The 20,068-nt window shown below is 35.4% G+C and overlaps 1 protein-coding gene across 1 annotated transcript in view; it reads left to right on the forward strand.

Annotated features, from left to right (window-relative positions):
- The window catches only part of Usp34 (ubiquitin specific peptidase 34), a 178,177-nt gene that overhangs the window by 102,289 nt on the left and 55,820 nt on the right, over positions 1–20,068 (forward strand). Inside the window, exons 34-43 of the mRNA XM_038324438.2 lie at positions 928–1,128; positions 4,141–4,223; positions 9,565–9,605; positions 9,732–9,856; positions 11,041–11,193; positions 12,447–12,551; positions 14,386–14,441; positions 14,535–14,655; positions 17,549–17,732; positions 18,125–18,285. Coding sequence (XP_038180366.1) covers positions 928–1,128; positions 4,141–4,223; positions 9,565–9,605; positions 9,732–9,856; positions 11,041–11,193; positions 12,447–12,551; positions 14,386–14,441; positions 14,535–14,655; positions 17,549–17,732; positions 18,125–18,285 — 1,230 coding nt within the window. The remainder of the gene's footprint in view (positions 1–927; positions 1,129–4,140; positions 4,224–9,564; positions 9,606–9,731; positions 9,857–11,040; positions 11,194–12,446; positions 12,552–14,385; positions 14,442–14,534; positions 14,656–17,548; positions 17,733–18,124; positions 18,286–20,068) is intronic.

Here is a 20,068-nt window from a genome sequence, read left to right on the forward strand (position 1 = left end):
TTTATAATAATTTCCTGGAAAACAAATGTGTCATTTCTAATTTATTATGTATATTCTGCTAAAATTTATATTCAAAAAAGAAAATTAAAGTAATACTAGCCATAGCTTTTGAATGCAAAACTTTCTGTAGTGGTCACAGTATTTAATTGAGTCCATGGCAAGTGTCTAGAACCTGGAGTGAAAATTAGCTGCAAATCAGAATGAAATGGATTAGCAATTCTAGCCTTGTGAATATATGTAGGAATTAGCTGCCTATGATGAGAAGACTGTTGGAGCACTATATGTTTTTTTATCACTCTTTGTTCTTCTTGTTGTTTTCTGTTGGTTTTTTGTTTGTTTGTTTGTTTGCTTTTAGAAACAGGGTTTCTTTGTGTAGCCTTGGCTATCATATAACTAGTTCCGGAGACCGGACTTTTTTGAGGTCTCTTCCAGCCTTTATTCTTGTAGGATTGAATATAAAGTATACCCATGGGGTATGCTCAGCTGAAAGCTCATTTAACTTATGAACCATTGAATTCAGATTCTAATGCCCATTTGCCAATATTATGCTATATACAAAAGAAAAATTTTCTTTCTGGTGTGTCACATATGGTTTACCCCACTTAATTAAGCAAAGACTTTGCATTATAAATTCTAGAGAAATGGTTGAAGAAACCTTTTGGTGATTGAAATAATTCCTATGAAAATTTAATTTTAAATGCAGAAATTCCTTTGCCATTCACATTAATGAACTCAGTGGGAAGAAGTTTATTGTGAGAGTTTAATTTAGTAATGGAGCATTTTTTAAAGTTGCATAATTTTTAAAAGTCATAGCACGTTGCTTAAAATCTAGCCAATTCTGTCTTTTTATTTCAAAGTTGTATAGTGATCATGTATAGTGATCACATGAATGAAAATAGAGAGCTGACATTGTTTTCTCCTTCACAGTGGCAGCTAGATTGTCTTGCTTGCTTGCTGAAATTAATTTGCCAGTTTGCAGTAGATCCATCTGATTTGGATTTAGCTTATCACGATGTCTTTGCATGGTCTGGCGTCGCTGAAAGTCACAGGAAAAGAACCTGGCCTGGAAAATCAAGAAAGGCCACTGGTGATCACGCCAAGAGTCTTCATATACCACGGTTAACAGAGGTGACATTCAGAAATCAAAATTAAATTGTCCTAATGAATTCTGCTTAAGTTTTAAGAATGCATATGGTTTAGTTTTTACAAAGAAATATACTAACACATAAATACTGTTCTAGATTTTTATACTACTTCCTAGCAACTACAGCAGTGTTAAAATTTAAATTGTAGTGATGTATTGGTAATAATTTTTAGTTTTTCATTTAACAGGACTGCATGATGTGCCATTTTAATAAGTTGTCTAATATTGCACTTATATGTATTACTAGAACTTTGTAACTTACATTCGAAGTGTACCAGAGTCCATTCAGAAAAATAAGGATATCATAGTAGGTATTTCAACACAGGAAATATAATGAAAAGATGGATTTCACACATAAGTGTTTCAACATATGTGTTGAAGTGCTAAAAAAAAAAAATCAAAGAGAGTGCTGAAGAAGTTTAGGTAAAGACCTGTTCACCTCTCCTAGATCTGGATGTTGATCACTGTTGGAGTTATTAGAGTTAGAAACTTACTAAACAAAACCTGTTGAAGTGGATTTAGGCTTCCGAAAAATGGGGTTTTGCTCAACTACTTCTTGATAATCAGAGGATACCAAATCCATGCTAGTAAAAGGAGTCCTTTAGGTAGTTAGAAGACTGGAGCTGTTGAGATGGCTCAGTAGTTAAAAACACTTCTCTTTAGGAAGTCTTTAATTTGGTTCAGTACCCCCACCACACAGCTCATAACTGGCTCCAGGGAGAACTAGTCCACTTCTGTGACTTTTTGTGTACCTGCATACATGTGATGTGTATGTGCGTGCACACACACACTCACACACAAATTTTATTTTATTTTTTTTATTTTTTTTTTTTATTTTTTTTTCCGAGACAGGGTTTCCCTGTAGTTTCTAGAGCCTGTCCTGGAGCTAGCTCTTGTAGACCAGGCTGGTCTCGAGCTCACAGAGATCCGCCTGCCTCTGCCTCCCGAGTGCTGGGATTAAAGGCGTGCGCCACCACCGCCCGGCCTTTTTTTTTTTTTTTTTTAATTTTTATTTTATTTCTTTTTACACACAAATTTTTTTAAAAAATGAAGCTTTCTGGATAAACACCCGGAGCAATCCTCACAGAAAAACACGCAAAGCTAAAATCCAGTGTGGCAGGTCATAGTGGGAATCCAGCTGTCAGGGGAGACTCTGCTTGTCATGTCCTAGTTTTAGTGCTCTACAGAAAATGGAGAGGGTGCTAGATTTAGAAAAACTTTTAAAACATCCTTCATCATACATAGAGTTCATAGACCAGGTGTGGTGGTGCTCATCTAGGATTCTTGCACTCCTGATGAAGAGACAGGCAGGCAGCACTCAGGAGCATAGAGAGATCCTATCTTTTTTAGGGGGTGGGGGAGAGAGGAAAGGATATCATTTTGGCCATTCTTTGTTCAGGTATTCAGATGTATATCCTTCACCATCTCTGTTATTGGGGAAGTGGAAAGACTAAGATTGCTTTTTAGTGAAATCTCTCCTCATTCTGTCACCCTTTGAGAAGCACACCTCACTTCATTACCTGTCAAAGAACACAAGAGTAGAATTGTTACAGATAGAGGAATTTGGTGGTGAATGTTAAGATTTGAAAACATTGGTATTACTGGGAACCTAAAACATGTTTCACTTTTGCAATGTTAGGGTTTAAATTGGAAAATTAATCTTTCCTAGTATTGGAGATTATTTGTATCTCTCTATTTTTTTTTCTTTTTAAAATGTGCATTGGTGTTTTGCCATGGGAGTCGGGTTCCCTGGAACTGGAGTTACAGACAGTTGTGAGCTGCCATGTGGGTGCTGGGAATTGAATCCAGGTGCTCTGGAAGGGCAGTCAGTGCTCCTACCCCCTGGGCCATCTTTACAGCACTATTTGTATTCCTTAGATATGAAATGTTTCGTGAATTCTAAATGCATTCCAAAGTATTACATTGTGAAAGATACTACTTGACAACTTCTTTAATGTTTCTGTTACGTATGTTTTTACCAAAAGAAACCTTCCACATTATAATATGGTCAAGTTGACTATGATACTTTCCATTAACAACTCCTGAATTTCCTTTAAAAAATAGTTTACTTTTATGTGTATGAGTGTTTAACCAGCATGTGAGTATGTGCACTACATACTTACCTGGTGACCAAGGAAGCCAGAGAAATTGTATGGATTTCCCTAAAACTGGAGTTACATACAGTTGTGAGCCTCTGTGTGGTTTCTGGGAACCGAACCTGTATCCCTTTTACAAGCTGCAGGTACTTTTAAGCCATCTCTCTAGCATCTCACCAAATAATTTCTATGTTTATTGATAATAATAATTTACTTTTTGAGTTTTACATACTATAAATGTATGCAAGTATTGGTGTAAAATATAGCATGCCTTTAATCCCAGCACTCGGGAGGCAGAGGCAGGCGGATCTCTGTGAGTTCGAGACCAGCCTGGTCTACAAGAGCTAGTTCCAGGACAGGCTCCAAAGCCACAGAGAAACCCTGTCTCGAAAAACCAAATATATATATATATATATATATATATATATATATATATATAAATATATATATATATTTTATATATATATATATAGTTAGGGAATTTTTAGAGTGATTTGCTTTTAAAATATATGCAACTTCATGGCTGTTGAAAGTTGGAATATGTAAATGAAACTTGCATCTAGCCAGATAGGCCTGCCCTCCCTCCCTCCCTCCCTCCCTCCCTCCCTCCCTCCCTCTCTCTCTCTCTCTCTCTCTCTCTCTCTCTCTCTCTCTCTGTCTGTCTGTCTATCTATCTATACCTGTATATCCTTCTTTTTTCAGAGTATCTTCAGCTAGGAAACATGTATATATTTATTAATTTTTTTTTTACCAAAACAACTGTAGCTTAGTATGTGTATCAAAGTCACGAGAAATAAAACTTGTTGGTGCATAAATCTAAAGGAGGTGGGGAAATGAAAGTACTCTTTGTATTTTGCTCTATTCAAAGACGTTTTTCTCTTGATGTTTTTATTTTTAAAGGTGTTTCTTGTGCTTGTCCAAGGAACCAGTTTGATTCAGCGACTTATGTCTGTTGCTTATACGTATGATAATCTGGCTCCAAGGTATGCATTTTATGTGTTTTATATGTATGTATATGCAGTTATTAAACTTCATTTTTGCACTGGTCTTGGTGGCACACACCTTTCAGTATTCTGGAGGCAGAATCAGGTGGATCCCTATGTATTGGTCTACATAGTGAGCTTCCTGTCTCAAGAAAGGGAAAAACAAAAATTAAAAATCTTTCATTTTGGGGCCGGGGATATGGCTAAGTGGCTAAAATACTTACATACTCATATTTGAGAACATGAGCTCAACTCCAAGTACCCTTATGAATGTCAGGTACTGTGTTGCATACCTATAGCTCTAGAGCTGAATGAGAGGGATAGAAGGATCTCCAGAACTTAGCCAGTCTACTTAACACAGCAAGACCCATCTTTAGTAAAGAGATAACCCTTCTTAAAGATAAGGTAGAGAATAATAAAAGACATTTGACAGCAGCTCCTGCCATGCTTGCATCTACGCCATGAACATTAAAACAGTTAGTAACCACTTCATTTTGAACAAAGGTTTACCAGAAAAGTTATTGGGATTTTTAAATGTATTGCCCTACTTTTTACCCGAATTTTCATATCTTGTTAACATTTGTCAGACTTACGTATTCCTGAGCATTTCTGTGTTTGTAAATTCTAAGGAAGTTTATGAATGTAAGGTCTAGAAAGTATAACTATCTAGAAATACTTTGATATTTGTTTCTTAAATTAAGGATATGTTCTTAATATCTAGACGTGTGTGTGTGTGTGTGTGTGTACACTAGTGAGTGTTGGGGTCAGCAGAGATATGAAGAATATTTCTAGTCTCATGGGGCTGAAATTACAGGTGATTGTAAATTGCCTGATGTTTGTCCACACTGCCTGATTTGGGTCCTCTGAAAGAGTACCAAGTGCTCTTAACCACAGAGCCATCTGTCTAACCCTGAATAAAAACAAATTAATTTATGTAATCCAGCATTGGATTTGGAGAGATAACTCAGTGGTTAAGAGTATGTACAGTTATTGTGGAAGACTGGAATTTGGTTCCAACATCCACACTTGGACGTTCACAATTGCCTATAATCTAAGTCCAGGAATATGATAACCTCTTCTGGCCTCCATGAGCATGTGCACACGTGAGCATGTACACACACACACACACACAGATAAATTTTTAAGAAATTAAACATTGATATGTTTGATTTTTTTAAAAACGTAGTGCTAGGCATCAGACAAACATTCTACCATAAACCAAATCCTGAAACCCTTGATAATACGGGTAAGTTCATGCAGAGGCCACCAGGTGTTACTGTCTTGCTTTGTTGCTCTCCATCATACTGCTTTGAGGCAGAATATCTTACTGAGACAAAAACTCATCTTTTCAGCCAGGCTGGTTTGTCTACAAATTCTGGAGCTCTGCCTGTCTCTGCCCTCTAATGGCTAGGTGCATCCATGCCTTTCATTTTACTTGTTTACTTGGGATTCAAATTCACATATTCATGTTTGCAAAGCAGTGGTGGTTACCCATTGAACCATCTCCCTAGATCCCTATTATCTTGTTAATTTATTCTTGGTTCAGCATCATGTGAACTACTTTTTGCTATTAGTTGTCATACTTTTTCTTTTTTCTTAAGTAGAGATACGTTCCTAACCTTTTCTTTATAGTATTGAAATTTTAGTAGTACAGGCCATTCTTCCTTATTTTCTCCTCCCTGCCTCTCTGCCTCCCTCTCTTCTGTCTTCTGTCCCTATGTCCTTTCCTACCTTTTTTGTTTTTTTGAGACGGTTTCTCTGTAACAGTTCTGGCTGTCCTGGAACTCACAGCAATTCACCTGCCGCTACCTCTTCCTCCCGAGTGCGGAAGTAAAGGTATTCAGCATCATTGCTTGGTATTTTTTATTTTGAAACATGATCTTGCCAGGTCTGATCTCTGTCTTGAAATTCTCCTGCCTCGGCCTATAGAGTACTGAGAATCCAACCATGTGCCAATGTGTACAACTCTCCTTGTTTTTGTTTTGTTTTAGAACATTTTCAGTTTGGTCTTTCCTTTTTAGTAGTAATAGTCCAGAAGTGACATGTTTTTTCCTAGTACATTATGACGATGTCATTTATCTATTGATGATGCTAATTTTAAAAGTTAATCTGGTTTATTCCCATTTTCTTTGCTAAAAATTTCCTTTTTAATAAGCTGTGAATGTGAAGACATTATGAAGGTATAAGTCTACTACTTTCTATAAAACCATAAAACTTCAATTGACTTGCACTTTTATTAGTAATTTTTCTTAGATAATTGTTAATAAAATTTTTGCTAAATGTTGATTTTCCGAATTATTGGTATTACTTCAGTGTCTATTGTTGGACAACCCATTACATAAAGAGAAACATTTTCTTTGTTATTTGTCTAACTTAGTATTAATTTCGATTCATGAATTTGAAATATTTATTTTGCTGGATGTGGTAGTGCACACCTTTAATCTCAGCACTAAGGAGGCAGAGGCAGGTAGATCTCTGGGTTCAAGGCCAGTCTCATCTATATAGAGTGAGTTCCAGGACAGTCAGGACTATTACATAGAGAAACCCTGCCTCAAAAAATGAATGAATGAATAATTAAATAAAAAGAAAAAAAATCTTGAAATTGTGGGTGTTTGGTAATTTCAATATTTATGTTTCTTCCATGCACGGAGCTAGAAATAATGTATATAAAACCACAAATGCCGAAGAAGTGACTTATTAGTAGAGAGTACTAGCTGCTTTATCATCAGGACATGTGTTCCAGTCTCAGTACTCACTTGTCTGGGCAGCCCACATACACCTGTTTCTTAAGCACTGAGTGGACAGAGATAGGAAGGTCTCTGGAGTGTCTTGATTTCTAGCCTAGTCTAGAGGTTCTGAACCTTATTTTCACAGATAGGTCCCACCTCAGAGGAAAGTGACCTCACACCTGAATAAGCATGCATTATACATGCACATGCATTCTGTCTGTCTGTCTGTCTGTCTGTCTGTCTGTCTGTCTGTCTGTCTGTCTCTCCCCCTCTCTCTTTCTCTTTCTCTCTGACACACACACACACACACACACACACACACACACACACACGCACACACACATAAATGAGCTGTGACATCAGTAGGACACAGTCAATAGGACACAGAACTCAAACAAATATATAAATAAATTCTTTATGTGTGATTTGAACAAACAATAACATTCTGTTTATTTGGACTACTTTAGAAGCTTGGAAAGGCACGAATTTTTTTTTTAAGTATTTCAAATAATGACCCAGGTTCATCTGTGTAGTGATGGTGCATTCCCTGAACTGGAAGGCAGAGGCAAGTGGTTCTCTGAGTTCTAGGATATCCTGGTCTACACAGAGAAACCCTGTATCCAAAACAAAATATGAAACAGAAATGGGTAGGTTAATCTATGGAGACCTAGTTATATGCCTCATATAGTCATATAACTTATGTTAGATGTGAAACTAACTTTTAGATATTTCATAGCATGTTTTATTGGATTCAATTTTGTTGTACACAAAGAATACATATAAAGTTGGTGTAATCATTCTTAAAAACAAAACATAATGCATTCTAGAGAGTACATTATCTCTGCCATAGTACATCACTCCTCATGACCTCTTCTGTTGTCTTGAGTTCTATGCTGTAATGTTTTCAAAAGCCCTCACCCAAGAAACTAGAACAACAAACCCTTTGCCTGTTACTAAAAATTTTCTAATGCATTAAAATTAGATGAGCATTGAATCTACAAACATGTGCCATGCATTAGTGGTGCACCCCTTTAACCACTCAGGAGGCAGAGGCAGGTGGATCTCTGTGAGTTGGAGACCAGCCTGGTCTACAGAGTGAGATTTAGGACAGGCTCCAAAGCTAAAGAGAAACCCTGTTTCAAAAATCAAAAAGACAAGAAAATTATAGACACGTATAGATTGTTGTTAAGGTAAGAGGTAAGTGTATTGTGTCAGTATGGGTTTTAAAAACTAAACATGAGGGACAGGTATGTGGGTTTACCTCTATAATGCAACTTTGGAACCTGAGGTCAAGAGGATTATGAGGTCACCACAGGCCAGAGCTGCATCTGAGAATCCTGTTTTGTATAAAAAACTATTACACACATGCGTGCACGCGCACACACACATGGATTAGCAAGATGGCCCAGTGAGTAAAAGCACTTGCCACCCAACGAAGCATATACACACAGTAGTAATAAGTTTTATTTTAAATGCCACTAAACTAAATAATCAAAAATTTTTAAATATTTTTATAGTTTATATTTAACTTTTATTTCAAGTGCATTGGTGTGAAGTTCCCCTGGAACTGGATCTTCAGACAGTTGTGAGCTGCCATGTAGGTGCTGGGAATTGAACCCTGGTCCTCTGGAAGAGCAGTCAGTGCTCTTAACCACTGAGCCATCTCTTCAGCCCGATAATCAAAAGTCTTGATTACTATATTAACATGTCTGATTTTTAAAAAAATATCTATAAGTGAGATTTTAATTTCTTTCAAAATTCATTTTGGGAGCCAACAATATTGTTCAGAGGTAAGTAAGATAAAGGTATTAGACCACCTAGCACCTATGTAGTGAAAGGAGAGAACCCACAAGTTAGCCTAGCAATGCCAAAATTCTCCTGCCTCAGCCTTTTGATTAGCTAGAATTACCGGCCTACAGCACCAGTCTGTTTCATTTTTATTTGATTCAGAAATGTGCTGTTATATTTTGTATCAAGGGCCTAACCCAGGGCCTTTTACATGCTAAGCAGGAATCTGCTACTGTTTGCTAGAGACAGAATACCAGTAGCATGGTAATTCAGTCTTTTTTTTTTTAAAGTCTACTAATGAGCCATGTTTGTTTATTTTTGTTGTTGTTTTGATATTTGGTTTTTGGTTTGTCTATTTATTGACTTATGTTGTATGGTTTTGCAAGACAGGGTTTTCCTGTGTAACAGCCCTGACTGTCCTAGATCTCACTTTAGACCAGACTGCCCTGAAGTCCCAAGTGCTGGGTTTAAATACATGTGCCACCACTGTACCTCCACACCTGCCCCACCCATTAGTGTGTTCTTATCGACATGTAATTATTATGCTGTGAAACAGATCTTGAAATTTATGCCTCTCTGAAGTTCCTTATTCTTTGATAACAACCCCTTTACTGCGCTCCTCCTCCATCTTCTCCTCTGAAGACCTCTAGTTGCTTTCCCAAGAATTTCATTTACTAGTGGTTTTAAAAAAAGTGAAACCATAGTAGTAATTTTCTTAAATCTATTTGGAGTGAAGTTATAAACTTTAAAGGATATGTAGTCATTATTTTTTTTACTTCATAGCCAGTTTTAATTAGTAGTGATAGCATATTTTTGTTTTACAGGGTTTTGAAAGCTCAGTCTGATCACAGGTCTAGACATGAAGGTAAGTGCTCAACAAAGTTATTTGTACTTTTAAATTTAATTTTTAATATTTTGTATTTAGTAATGATCACTCTGTCTTTCTTAACACAGACCTGTATAATGCTTTTATTTATTTATTTATTTTTAGTTTCACATTATTCAATGTGGCTCTTGGTGAGCTGGGCTCATTGCTGTTCCTTAGTGAAATCTAGCCTTGCTGATAGTGATCATTTACAAGATTGGCTGAAGAAATTGACCCTCCTTATTCCTGAGGTATGGTGAAACATTAAAGATTGGTGCTTCTCCTTTTAAAACTTTTTGTATTATTAAGATTGTTAAACAAGATCCATAATGGTAAAGAAATTTTCATGATTATATTCATTATTACATTACCTATTTACCTTAGATATAGAATGTTAATTTAAAAATATGACTATTATATATTCTGTGTCATTACTATTTGTCATTTTTAAATTTTGTTCTATTCTCACTGTTCCAGGTATATTTTAATATATTTTATGTTTTAATATTTGTTTTAATATTTGTATATTTTAATATTTGTCTGTATATTTTAATATTTGTTTCTGTTTTATAATTAGCCATAATTAGGCTTTTGTTAACATACACTGCCATACAACATTGACTGCCTTGTATGGTTATATGTTGTTTGTGTACATATGTGTATCATCAGAATGTTAAATTTACAGTATGTTGCTAGGGTTGCTGTTGTAGTAGATCACTTGCCCTTATACATGTAGCATGCAGAATTCTGCAGTCCTAAACAAAACATAAAACACCTTGCTAAAGTAAAGAAGTAAACTTGCTCTGTGATCATGCTCACCTCTAGTTCCAGCACTTGAACATGTAGACAAAAGGATAAGGACTTCTTGGCCAGTAGTTTTGGGTTATCATAGACAAACCTGAAACCCTGTTTCAAACAAACAATTTTTTAGAGTTATTTCTACAAAATTATCCTTCTTTCCTCTACTTATTTCTTTTATCCCCTTTACTTTTTTCTTTCCCATTTCTTTCCCTTCCTCTACACACACATACCCTTCTCTCTTGTTCATATATTCCTCCATCCCTCCTAACTGGTCTCAAACCCAAGGTTTTTCACACGGAAAACATCTACTTCTGTATTACACTCCCAGGGATTCTGTTTATTTGTCTGTCTGTTTGAAAACAAGGTCTCATGTAACTCAGTCTGATCTCAAGATTGATAATGCAATTTAGGATAAGATTAAATTCTTGAGACAGTGTGGTCTTCAATTCACTGTGTAGGTGAGCATAATATTCCACTGCTGGGATTGCAGGCCTGCTACATCAGGTACGTCAATACTACCTGATGAGTAAAATGCTGAGGATCAAATTCAAGGCAAACTCATTATCACTTGGGCTGTATCCCTAGCCTGAGAATAGCCTTTTAATTTTCAAATTGTCCCTTTTTTCCCCTTTAGACTGCAGTTCGTCATGAATCCTGCAATGGTCTCTATAAGTTATCTTTGTCAGGCCTAGATGGAGGAGACTCAATTCATCGCTCTTTTCTTCTTTTGGCTGCCTCAACCTTGTTGAAATTCCTTCCCGATGCTCAAGCTCTCAAACCTCTAAGGGTAAAATTTTACCTTACTAAAAATTTATTATTGTGTACTGTATTCTTGTAGTTAGCTCATGAATTTCTGGTTCTCCTTTCTCTTCTTCGGAAGTGTTGGCATTATAGGTTCACACTATGATGTCTGTTTAATCTTACCATTCTTACCGTCAACATTACATATTAACATCTATGTGATTTGATTTCAGCTTTGTGTTGTCTGTCATAAGAATGCTATTTTGGAAATACTGTTTATTCCTACCAAGTTGAAAAATTATGATGTAGCTTCTGTCCTGACTTAGTAACATATTTGATTTGTTTTTACTTTATATTTCTCATGAAATTTTCAAATTTTGAGTTTTTTTTTAATATAAACCCAGTATGACACTAACTTTGTAAAAGTTTGCACCACATAATAAATTCAGAGGGCTGTTAAAGTATTTTTAATAATATTGAGGGTTTTTTTTTTTTTTTATTTTGTTTTGTTTTTGGGTTTTTTGAGACAGGGTTTCTCTGTAGCTTTGGAGCCTATCCTGGAATAGGTCTTGTAGATCAGGCTGGCCTTGAACTCACAGAGATCCCACCTGCTGAATGCTGGGATTAAAATGCTGCCTCCTGAATGCTGGGATTAAAGGCGTGCGCCACCACCGCCTGGCTAGTGTTTTGTTTATTAAACTATTTATCTTTATTCTATGTGTATTGTGTTTGCCTGCATGCATGTCTGCGTTATGAGGGCAGATCTTGAACTGGAGTTACAGACAGTTGTGAGCTGCTATGTGGGTGCTGGGAATCGAACTCAGGTCCTCTGGAAGAGCAGCCGGTGTTCTTAACCACTGAGCCATTTCTCCAGCCCCCATATTTTTAGTAATTTTAAAACTGTTTACTGTAGCATTTGCATATTTTCCTCTGATTGTGTCTATAAAATTGGAAATTGTTTTTCTTATCTTTTTATTGTTGTTGTTGTTTGTTTTCTTTTTTGTTTGTTTTGTTTTTGAGACGGGGTTTAACTGAAAACCCCAGTCTGAACTTCAGTTCAGAGTTTGAACTGAAGGATGTCTACCAGCCTCTGACTGGCACCATCACCTCCAGTTTGAGATTGTTTTTCTAAAGTTGTCTTCTCTTTTAGGTGCCTTAATAGTCTCATTTTCCTTTTCCTCTGATTTTATGATTTATTCATCTTTTTTTTAGAGTTTGAATACTATTTATTTGCCTGTACTTGCTTAAGTACATTATAATTCTAAAAATGATTTTAAAGTGTAAAATTTGTTTTAATAGATAGATGATTATGAAGAAGAACCGATGTTAAAACCTGGATGTAAAGAATATTTTTGGTTGTTATGCAAATTAGTGGACAACATACATATAAAGGATGCTAGTCAGGTATGTTCAGAAAATTACCTATTAATTTGTTAATGGATCCAAGTTATGCATGTGGATATTCTTGGTTTTACTTGTCCTTTCAGGAGAGGGCATGCTTATTAACTAAGTAGTGATTACTGACCCAACTTTTCTGTTACACTAATACTTCTGTGGTCTCAACATTTTTTTTTCTCATTTTTACTTTGATTTTAACTGTTAAAGCATATCTTCATTTGTAAGCATCTGTAAGTACTCTTGACCAATCTAATATTTGTAAACTTTAATTGGAAAGTGAAATATGTATTGTAACCACTTTTTAAATTATCCCCACTAGCATAAGTGCAGTGCCCATAGAGGCCAGGAGAGGGCAGCTTAGTCCCTATTGCTCTGGTTCTTTGTGCAATCAGATCATTCATATCAGATATTTATATTAAAAATATAATATTTTTATATTTTTATATATAGAATTTATATATATATATTTATATATAATAGTAGAAAAATTACAGTTATGAAGTAGTAACAATATCTATGGTTGGGAGAGTCACCACAAAATGATGAACCGTATTAAAGAGTCTCAGCATTAGAATATTGAGAACCACTCTAGGGCCTAGAGCTTCAGTTTCAGATGGTGATGTGCTTTCTTGTTGTGGGTCCTGGGGACCAAACTGGGGTCCTCTGGAAGAACATCGTGTTTACTTCACCCCGGAGCCATGGCTCCAGCCCTGAAATTTGTATTTTTTAGTTTCATGTGTGTGTCTGTCCATCTGTTTGCCTGTCTTGTCTCTTGGGTTTTTCTTTTTTTGTTGTTATTTGTTTGTTTGTTTTTGTTTTGGGGTTTTTGTTTGTTTGTTTGTTTGTTTGTTTGTTGAGACAGAGTTTCTTTGAGGCCTGTCCTGGAATTCTCTTTGTAAACAAGGCTGGTCTCAAACTCATAAGAGATCTGCCTCCTGAGTGCTAGGATTAAAGGGATGCATCATCACTGCCAGCTTTTATTTATGTATCTTTTTATTTTCATAATAACATGTGAATTTAGAGTCCTGATATGTAAAATAAAAAGTTAATATAACTATGTGAAGATCAAATATTTTTTTAATCTGGTGTCATCATTTACTTGTGTTAATGAACAAGTTTTAATTCTAGTCAAAGTAATTTTCTCTTAGAGCTTTAGTTTCTTTGAGAGCTCTCATAGATTAAGTTCTATTTATAAAATTTTTTTATTTTGTTTCTTTAGTTATAAATTAACTGTTGTTTATTATTAAAAAGCTTAGGTCAAAGATGTTAACAATAGAAACAGTCGTTAGAACTGAACAATATACAGTGTTATACATCACTAGTCTATATATAATTTAAATCTTGATAAATGTAGTTTAAAAAAAGCTTTAGTATGATCTCAGTTGATTACTGGTTTATCATAATTTACTGCTGTGGCTATCATAATCTATCATTTGTGTGTGTGTGTGTGTGTGTTTGTTTGTGTGTTTGTTTTGTTTTGTTTTTAAGACAGGATTTGTTTGTGTAGTTCTGACTATTCTGGAGCTCGCTCTGCAGACCAGGCTGGCCTTGAACTCAGAGATCCATCTGCCTCTGCCTCCCAAGACCTGAAATCAAAGGAGTGTACAATTACCTCCTTGCTTACCATAATTTTTTTTTTGATGGGACTGTTAATAGTACATTTGAAATGATAATTTTTAAAAAAAATTATATCATTTAGAAGAATAGGTACCTTGAGTGTATAACTTAATTTGCAAAATAAAACTTTTATTACATATAAGGAAATAATCTGTTTTTCTAATCTGTTTAACACCAAAAATAAAAGCCTTATTTGAATTTTGTATTTTCTTTTTGTCTTAAGACAACACTTCTCGATTTAGATGCTTTGGCAAGACATTTGGCTGACTGTATTCGCAGGTAAAGTCTGATACAGAATTAACAATTACATTATTGAGCAAAAATAAAGAATATCTTTGTTTTATCTTTTGCTTGTGGTCTTTCTTTTAATAGTAGGGAGATCCTTGATCACCTAGATGGTAATATAGAAGATGATGGGCTTTCAGGACTTCTAAGGCTTGCAACAAGTGTTATTAAACACAAACCACCTTTCAAGTTTTCAAGAGAAGGACAGGTATGCTTCAAAATACATGCATGAAATACAATTGGAGCTTCTTTTTACATTGTTTGTGTTTTGTTGTTTCAGAGCAATGTGTCCAAACAAAGTTTGCTAGAGCTTGATGGTGAAGTTGAGTAAATGAACCACATTGGTTCTAAAGTTTAAAAGATGAGGTTTGGCAGCAAATGCCTTTATTCTCTGAGCAAGTTGTAGGACCTCTATGTACATTTAAGAAATACTGTTTATATAATAATAATTATAGTGGGAAGAGATATGTTTTGATATATTTTTGTTGTTGTAGTTGCTGTGGTTTGTTGGTTGCTTTGAAATTGAGGTAACCCAGGCTGGCTTTAAACATTTTTGTTATTCTCTGTGGCCAATGATGGATTTAAACTTATGGTCTTCCTACCTCTACCTCCTAAGTGCTGGCAATAGTGGCATGAGCTAGTATGGTTTTTCAGTTTTTTCTGCATTGCATTGTATTTTTTTACCAAATATTATTTTGAATATTGAGTCAGGGTGTGATGAGACCTGTCTCCAAAGCTCAAAAAAAAAAAAAAAACAAAACAAAAACAGAACAATTCTCTCAGGTAGCAGGTTAGTTACCTGCTTTTTCTAGTAGGCTCAGGATAAAGAAAATAAAAATGTTCATTTAAGCATTTACTGGCTCAGTATTTCTGGTAAAATACTTTCATCACAGGCCTTAAGTATATTTTTTCAAGATCTCTATAGCAATAGAGCTCATTTTCTTTTTATGTAAGTTGGTTGGCAAAGGTAGTTTAAAGTCAGTTTTTATCAAATTCAAATTTGCTCTTGGAATGTTTGTTTGCTCGTTCACGTAAACATGTGCTTTGTTTCTCCTTGATGATAATCTCACTTCTGAATCCTAAAATAAACAAAAATCATGTCATCTGTATGAAATAAAACTCAAATCACTTTGCATACTTTTTAGCCAGTCTTTTTTTTGTAAATCCAGAAAGTAAGTTTTACTTTCTTTGAAATAGTAAGAAGAGGACAACATGGAAAATATTTGTCCTTTTGTTTTCTTTTTTTTTTTTTTTTTTTTTTTAATTCCTGTGACTGAGTTTCCAGTACCACCACAGGTTGACTCATTTGGACTCATAGGGCTAAGCAGTGGGCTCATGACTAGTTTTCATTAGAGTGGAATTGATTGATTAATTAATTATTAGAGTGGAATTAATTTCCCCAGTGGTTACTGTTGCAAAGCATATCTCCTACGTTTCCAGTGGCTGAAATTCAAGATTCCTCAAAGGAAAGCTACATGTAGTCAAGTACAGTGAGCCACTTCTGTCATTTAGGCAAAGTCTGATATTACAAGTCAAGTTTTCAGATTTCAGCCAAAAGCCAGTCTTAGTAAAGGAGTGATGATACTGCTCAGTACTCTATGAGGTATTATACCTCGGGATAAAGGGTAATGTTTGGGATGTATAAGAGACAGTTAGATAAAAGAGCAAAGGAAAAATAAAAGATGAAGTGAAGATGAGGTTTGCTGAGGGACTTTCAGAAGTTGATGGCTGGTGATGGAGGGATGCCCTTACCTATGTCCACAGCAACAGCGTTATTGGATTCAGTAGGAGTATTAAAATGAAAAGAAAGAATATAAACTTGGGCAGGGTATATGTTGCAAGATGAGTAAACATTGATTAGGGTAGAGAGGGGAGTAATATTATGATCATAATATATTTATACAGATATGTAGTTCTCAGAGAATATATTTAAATATTTTTTTATGAATAGAAAATATAATCTGGCTGGACGGTGGTGGCGCAGGCCTTTAAATACCAGCACCTAGGAGGCAAAGGCAGGTGGATCTCTGTGAGTTCGAAGCCAGCCTTGTCTACAGAGCTAGTTCCAGAACAGGCCCCAAAGCTACAGAGAAATCCTGTCTCAAAAAACCAAATAAATAAAATGCAAAAAAAAGAAAAGAAAAGAAAAAAAAAGATAATAGGGTCAAGTTCATCTTTGAGAAGCTGATAGCCATGCTCTTGGGTGTGTCTTTTTTTTCCCCAGCACCTTTTTTTCTTTTAATTTAATACAGTGCTTTAGTCTGTATTAAAATGTGCTTAATGAAGTTTTCAACTCCACTTCATAACTAAAACATTGCACAGTTTGAATTTAGGAGAAAAGTTTGTTATAAATGAATATCTGAAAACTGATTCCATTTAAACAATTTAGATCCATCTCATGGTAAAACATGTATCTACTATTCACAAAAATTAAGAAGATAGTTGTAAAGTTACATCTTTCATTCCAACTGTGGTGTCTGCCACAATTTTGACAACTAGTGAGGTTCTTAATGTTTGTGATTTTTGTACTATGGACTTTGAGGAGTGGCCGTCCCTCAGTGTGGGTGAGGTGCTGTTCTTCTTGCTATTATCCAGATGGAGAAACACCTATAGGACTTGGCAAATAGGAAATAACAAGGCCTAATAGAATCTTTTGGTAATTTCCAAATGAAACTAACAGTAGTGTACATGAATCAGGCTAACTATGTAATTTGAAGGGGGGGAGAGTAAAAGGTAGGTCCCTTCTATTTTCCTCACAAAAAATAACAGTAAGTTTTTCAGATGATACAGAATACTGTTATAAACATTTTTTTTGTTGTTTTGTTTTATTGAGACAAGGGTTTCCCTTTAGCTTTGGAGCCTGTCCTGGAAACTTACTCTGTACACTAGGCTGGCCTTGAACTCACTGAGATCTGCCTACCTCTGCCTCCCAAGTGCTGAGATTAAAGGCGTGTGCCACCACTGCCCGACTTCTGCTATGAACTTTGAACTAATATTTTAGTAAATTATAGTCCATTATCCATTTTATTTTGTGTGTTACTATATTTGGAATATAATTGATATCGAAGTTATGTAACACCTGTTTTCTTCTTGTCCCCTAGGAATTTTTAAGAGATATCTTCAATCTTCTGTTTTTGTTGCCCAGTCTAAAGGACCGACGGCAGCCAAAGTGCAAATCACACTCTTCAAGGGCCGCTGCCTATGATTTGTTGGTAGAGATGGTAAAGGGGTCTGTGGAGAACTACAGGCTAATACACAACTGGGTGATGGCACAGCACATGCAGTGTGAGCATTCTTCTTTTCATTGCATCTGTATGAAACTCAACCCTGAAAATCTAGGGGTATTGTTTAATGAATCCACTTTCTATATATTTTATTATACACACATTATTGATATGTGTAATAAAATATGTAGAAAGTAGATTCATTTGTTTTAAATAGAAAAATGTAGAAAACCTTTAGATAGTTTAAATAATTGGACCTTCTTTGCATCTAATAATGTAATACAAGTAAAATAAAGCATTGACGATTCTTTTAAATTTTACATAATTAATATTTTAAGTTATAATATTCTGTACATCTTAATTAGGCAATTGATGGAGGTAGTAACTTCCAATCAAATCAAGATATGTTTAAGTTTGTTTTGGGGCATCTTCTCTTCCCTCTTGTATCAGCAGCCCATGCACCTTATAAATGGGACTACTGGCCTCATGAGGATGTGCGTGCAGAATGCCGATTTGTTGGCTTGACTAACCTTGGAGCTACTTGTTATTTGGCATCCACTATTCAGCAACTTTATATGATACCTGAGGCAAGGCAAGCTGTCTTCACTGCTAAGGTAGAGTTTCAAATTGTAAACCAAATATGTATCCCTAAAAATTAATTAATTTAATATAACCATATATTGCTTAATACCAAGAACATATAAAAATGTTGTTATGTCATGGCTAACTATTTTAGTGTATTTTAATTTTACTTACACTTACTTGACGTTTCATTACATGGAAATAATTTGTTTCAAAGTACAGCATAGTTTGGACTTCATATGCTTACTATGCACAGGTAATAATTGTATTTCAGTTAAAATGAATACAGATTTTAATCACATAAAAATAAGTAAAAGGCTCGAACAAGCAAAGTAATATTAGATAACTGAGTTTGTTTCCTTTATTCCAAGCCAAAAATAAGTAAGTTTGTGAACCTGCTTTGAGTGTGTGCTTCGTGGTTTTTATGTTTTTACATCTGATTTTATACTTTCTTGGTGAATGGCCTTTATGCTATTCTTTCCTTTCTTTTTTCTGTAATGTGGTATAGACCTTGTTTGAATCCTTTAATCTGTTTTACTCTTCCAGTGTATATTATACTCATATGAATTTCAGTTTTTACATTTAGTCATGTTGGATTTCAAAATGTGATGTGCATATAGATTGATGATAGTTAAAAGTAGTTCTATAATGGGTTTAATTTGTAGAAAGTCTTGTAACTAAATTGGTTGGACCCATCTGTATTTGCAAAAGCAGTAGTTACCAAAGAATCATGTTTTTAGTGACCCCCTCCCTCAATGACTTTGTTATACCTCTTGGTGGTATTGTTCATATTAGTGAACACCTTAAACTTTTAGTATTGTCAGTAATTAGCAACAACAGAAAGAACACAAGATGTACTTATTTTAAGTAGATCTAAGTAATCTTTTCAGTTAAAAACTAAACCTCAGGACTAAAGGTGGATATCACTTCCTGTTCTTCCAAAGACAAATGTTCAGTTCCCAGCACCAATGTCAGGCTGCTCATAGCTATCTGTAATTCTCACTCTAACGGATCCTACACCCTCTTCTGGCTTCCACAGGCACAAAAACACACAACAGAATAAAATATAAAATAATTCATTCTTCCTTTTCTTTGAACTTTGATCTATATAACATTTTTTATTTATTGAGCTGTACATTTTTCTCTGCTTCCCTCCCTATCCTCCCCTTTCCCCTTCAACCCTCCTCCAAGGTTCCCATGCTCCCAATTTACTCAGGAGATCTTGTCTTTTTCTACTTTCTACTTCCCATGTAGATTAGATCTATGTAAGTCTCTCTTAGTGCCCGCATTGTTGTCTAAGTTCTCTGGGATTGTGGTTTGTAGGCTGGCTTTCTCTGCTTTATGTTTAAAAACCACCTATGAGTGAGTACATGTGATAATTGTCTTTCTGTGTTATCTCACTTTCTGGGTTACCTCACTCAAAATAATGTTTTCTAGCTCCATTCATTTTCCTGCAAAATTCAAGCTGCCATCATTTTTTCTGCTGTGTAGTACTCCATTGTGTAAATGTACCACATTTTTCTTATCCATTCTTCGGTCGAGGGGCATTTAGGTTGTTTCCAGGTTCTGGCTATGACAAACAATGCTGCTATGAACATAGTTGAGCACATGTCCTTGTGGCACAATTGAGCATCCTTTGGATATATACCCCAAAGTGGTATTACTGGGTCTTGAGGAAGGTTGCTTCCTAATTTTCTGAGAAATCACCACACTGACATCCAAAGGGGTTGTACCAGCTTGCACTCCCACCAGCAATGGAGAAGTGTTCCCTTTTTTCCCGCAACCTCTCCAGCATAAGTTGTCACCAGTGTTTTT

The sequence above is a fragment of the Arvicola amphibius genome, chromosome 1 (assembly GCF_903992535.2).
Source record: "Arvicola amphibius chromosome 1, mArvAmp1.2, whole genome shotgun sequence".
Lineage (NCBI taxonomy): Eukaryota > Metazoa > Chordata > Mammalia > Rodentia > Cricetidae > Arvicola > Arvicola amphibius.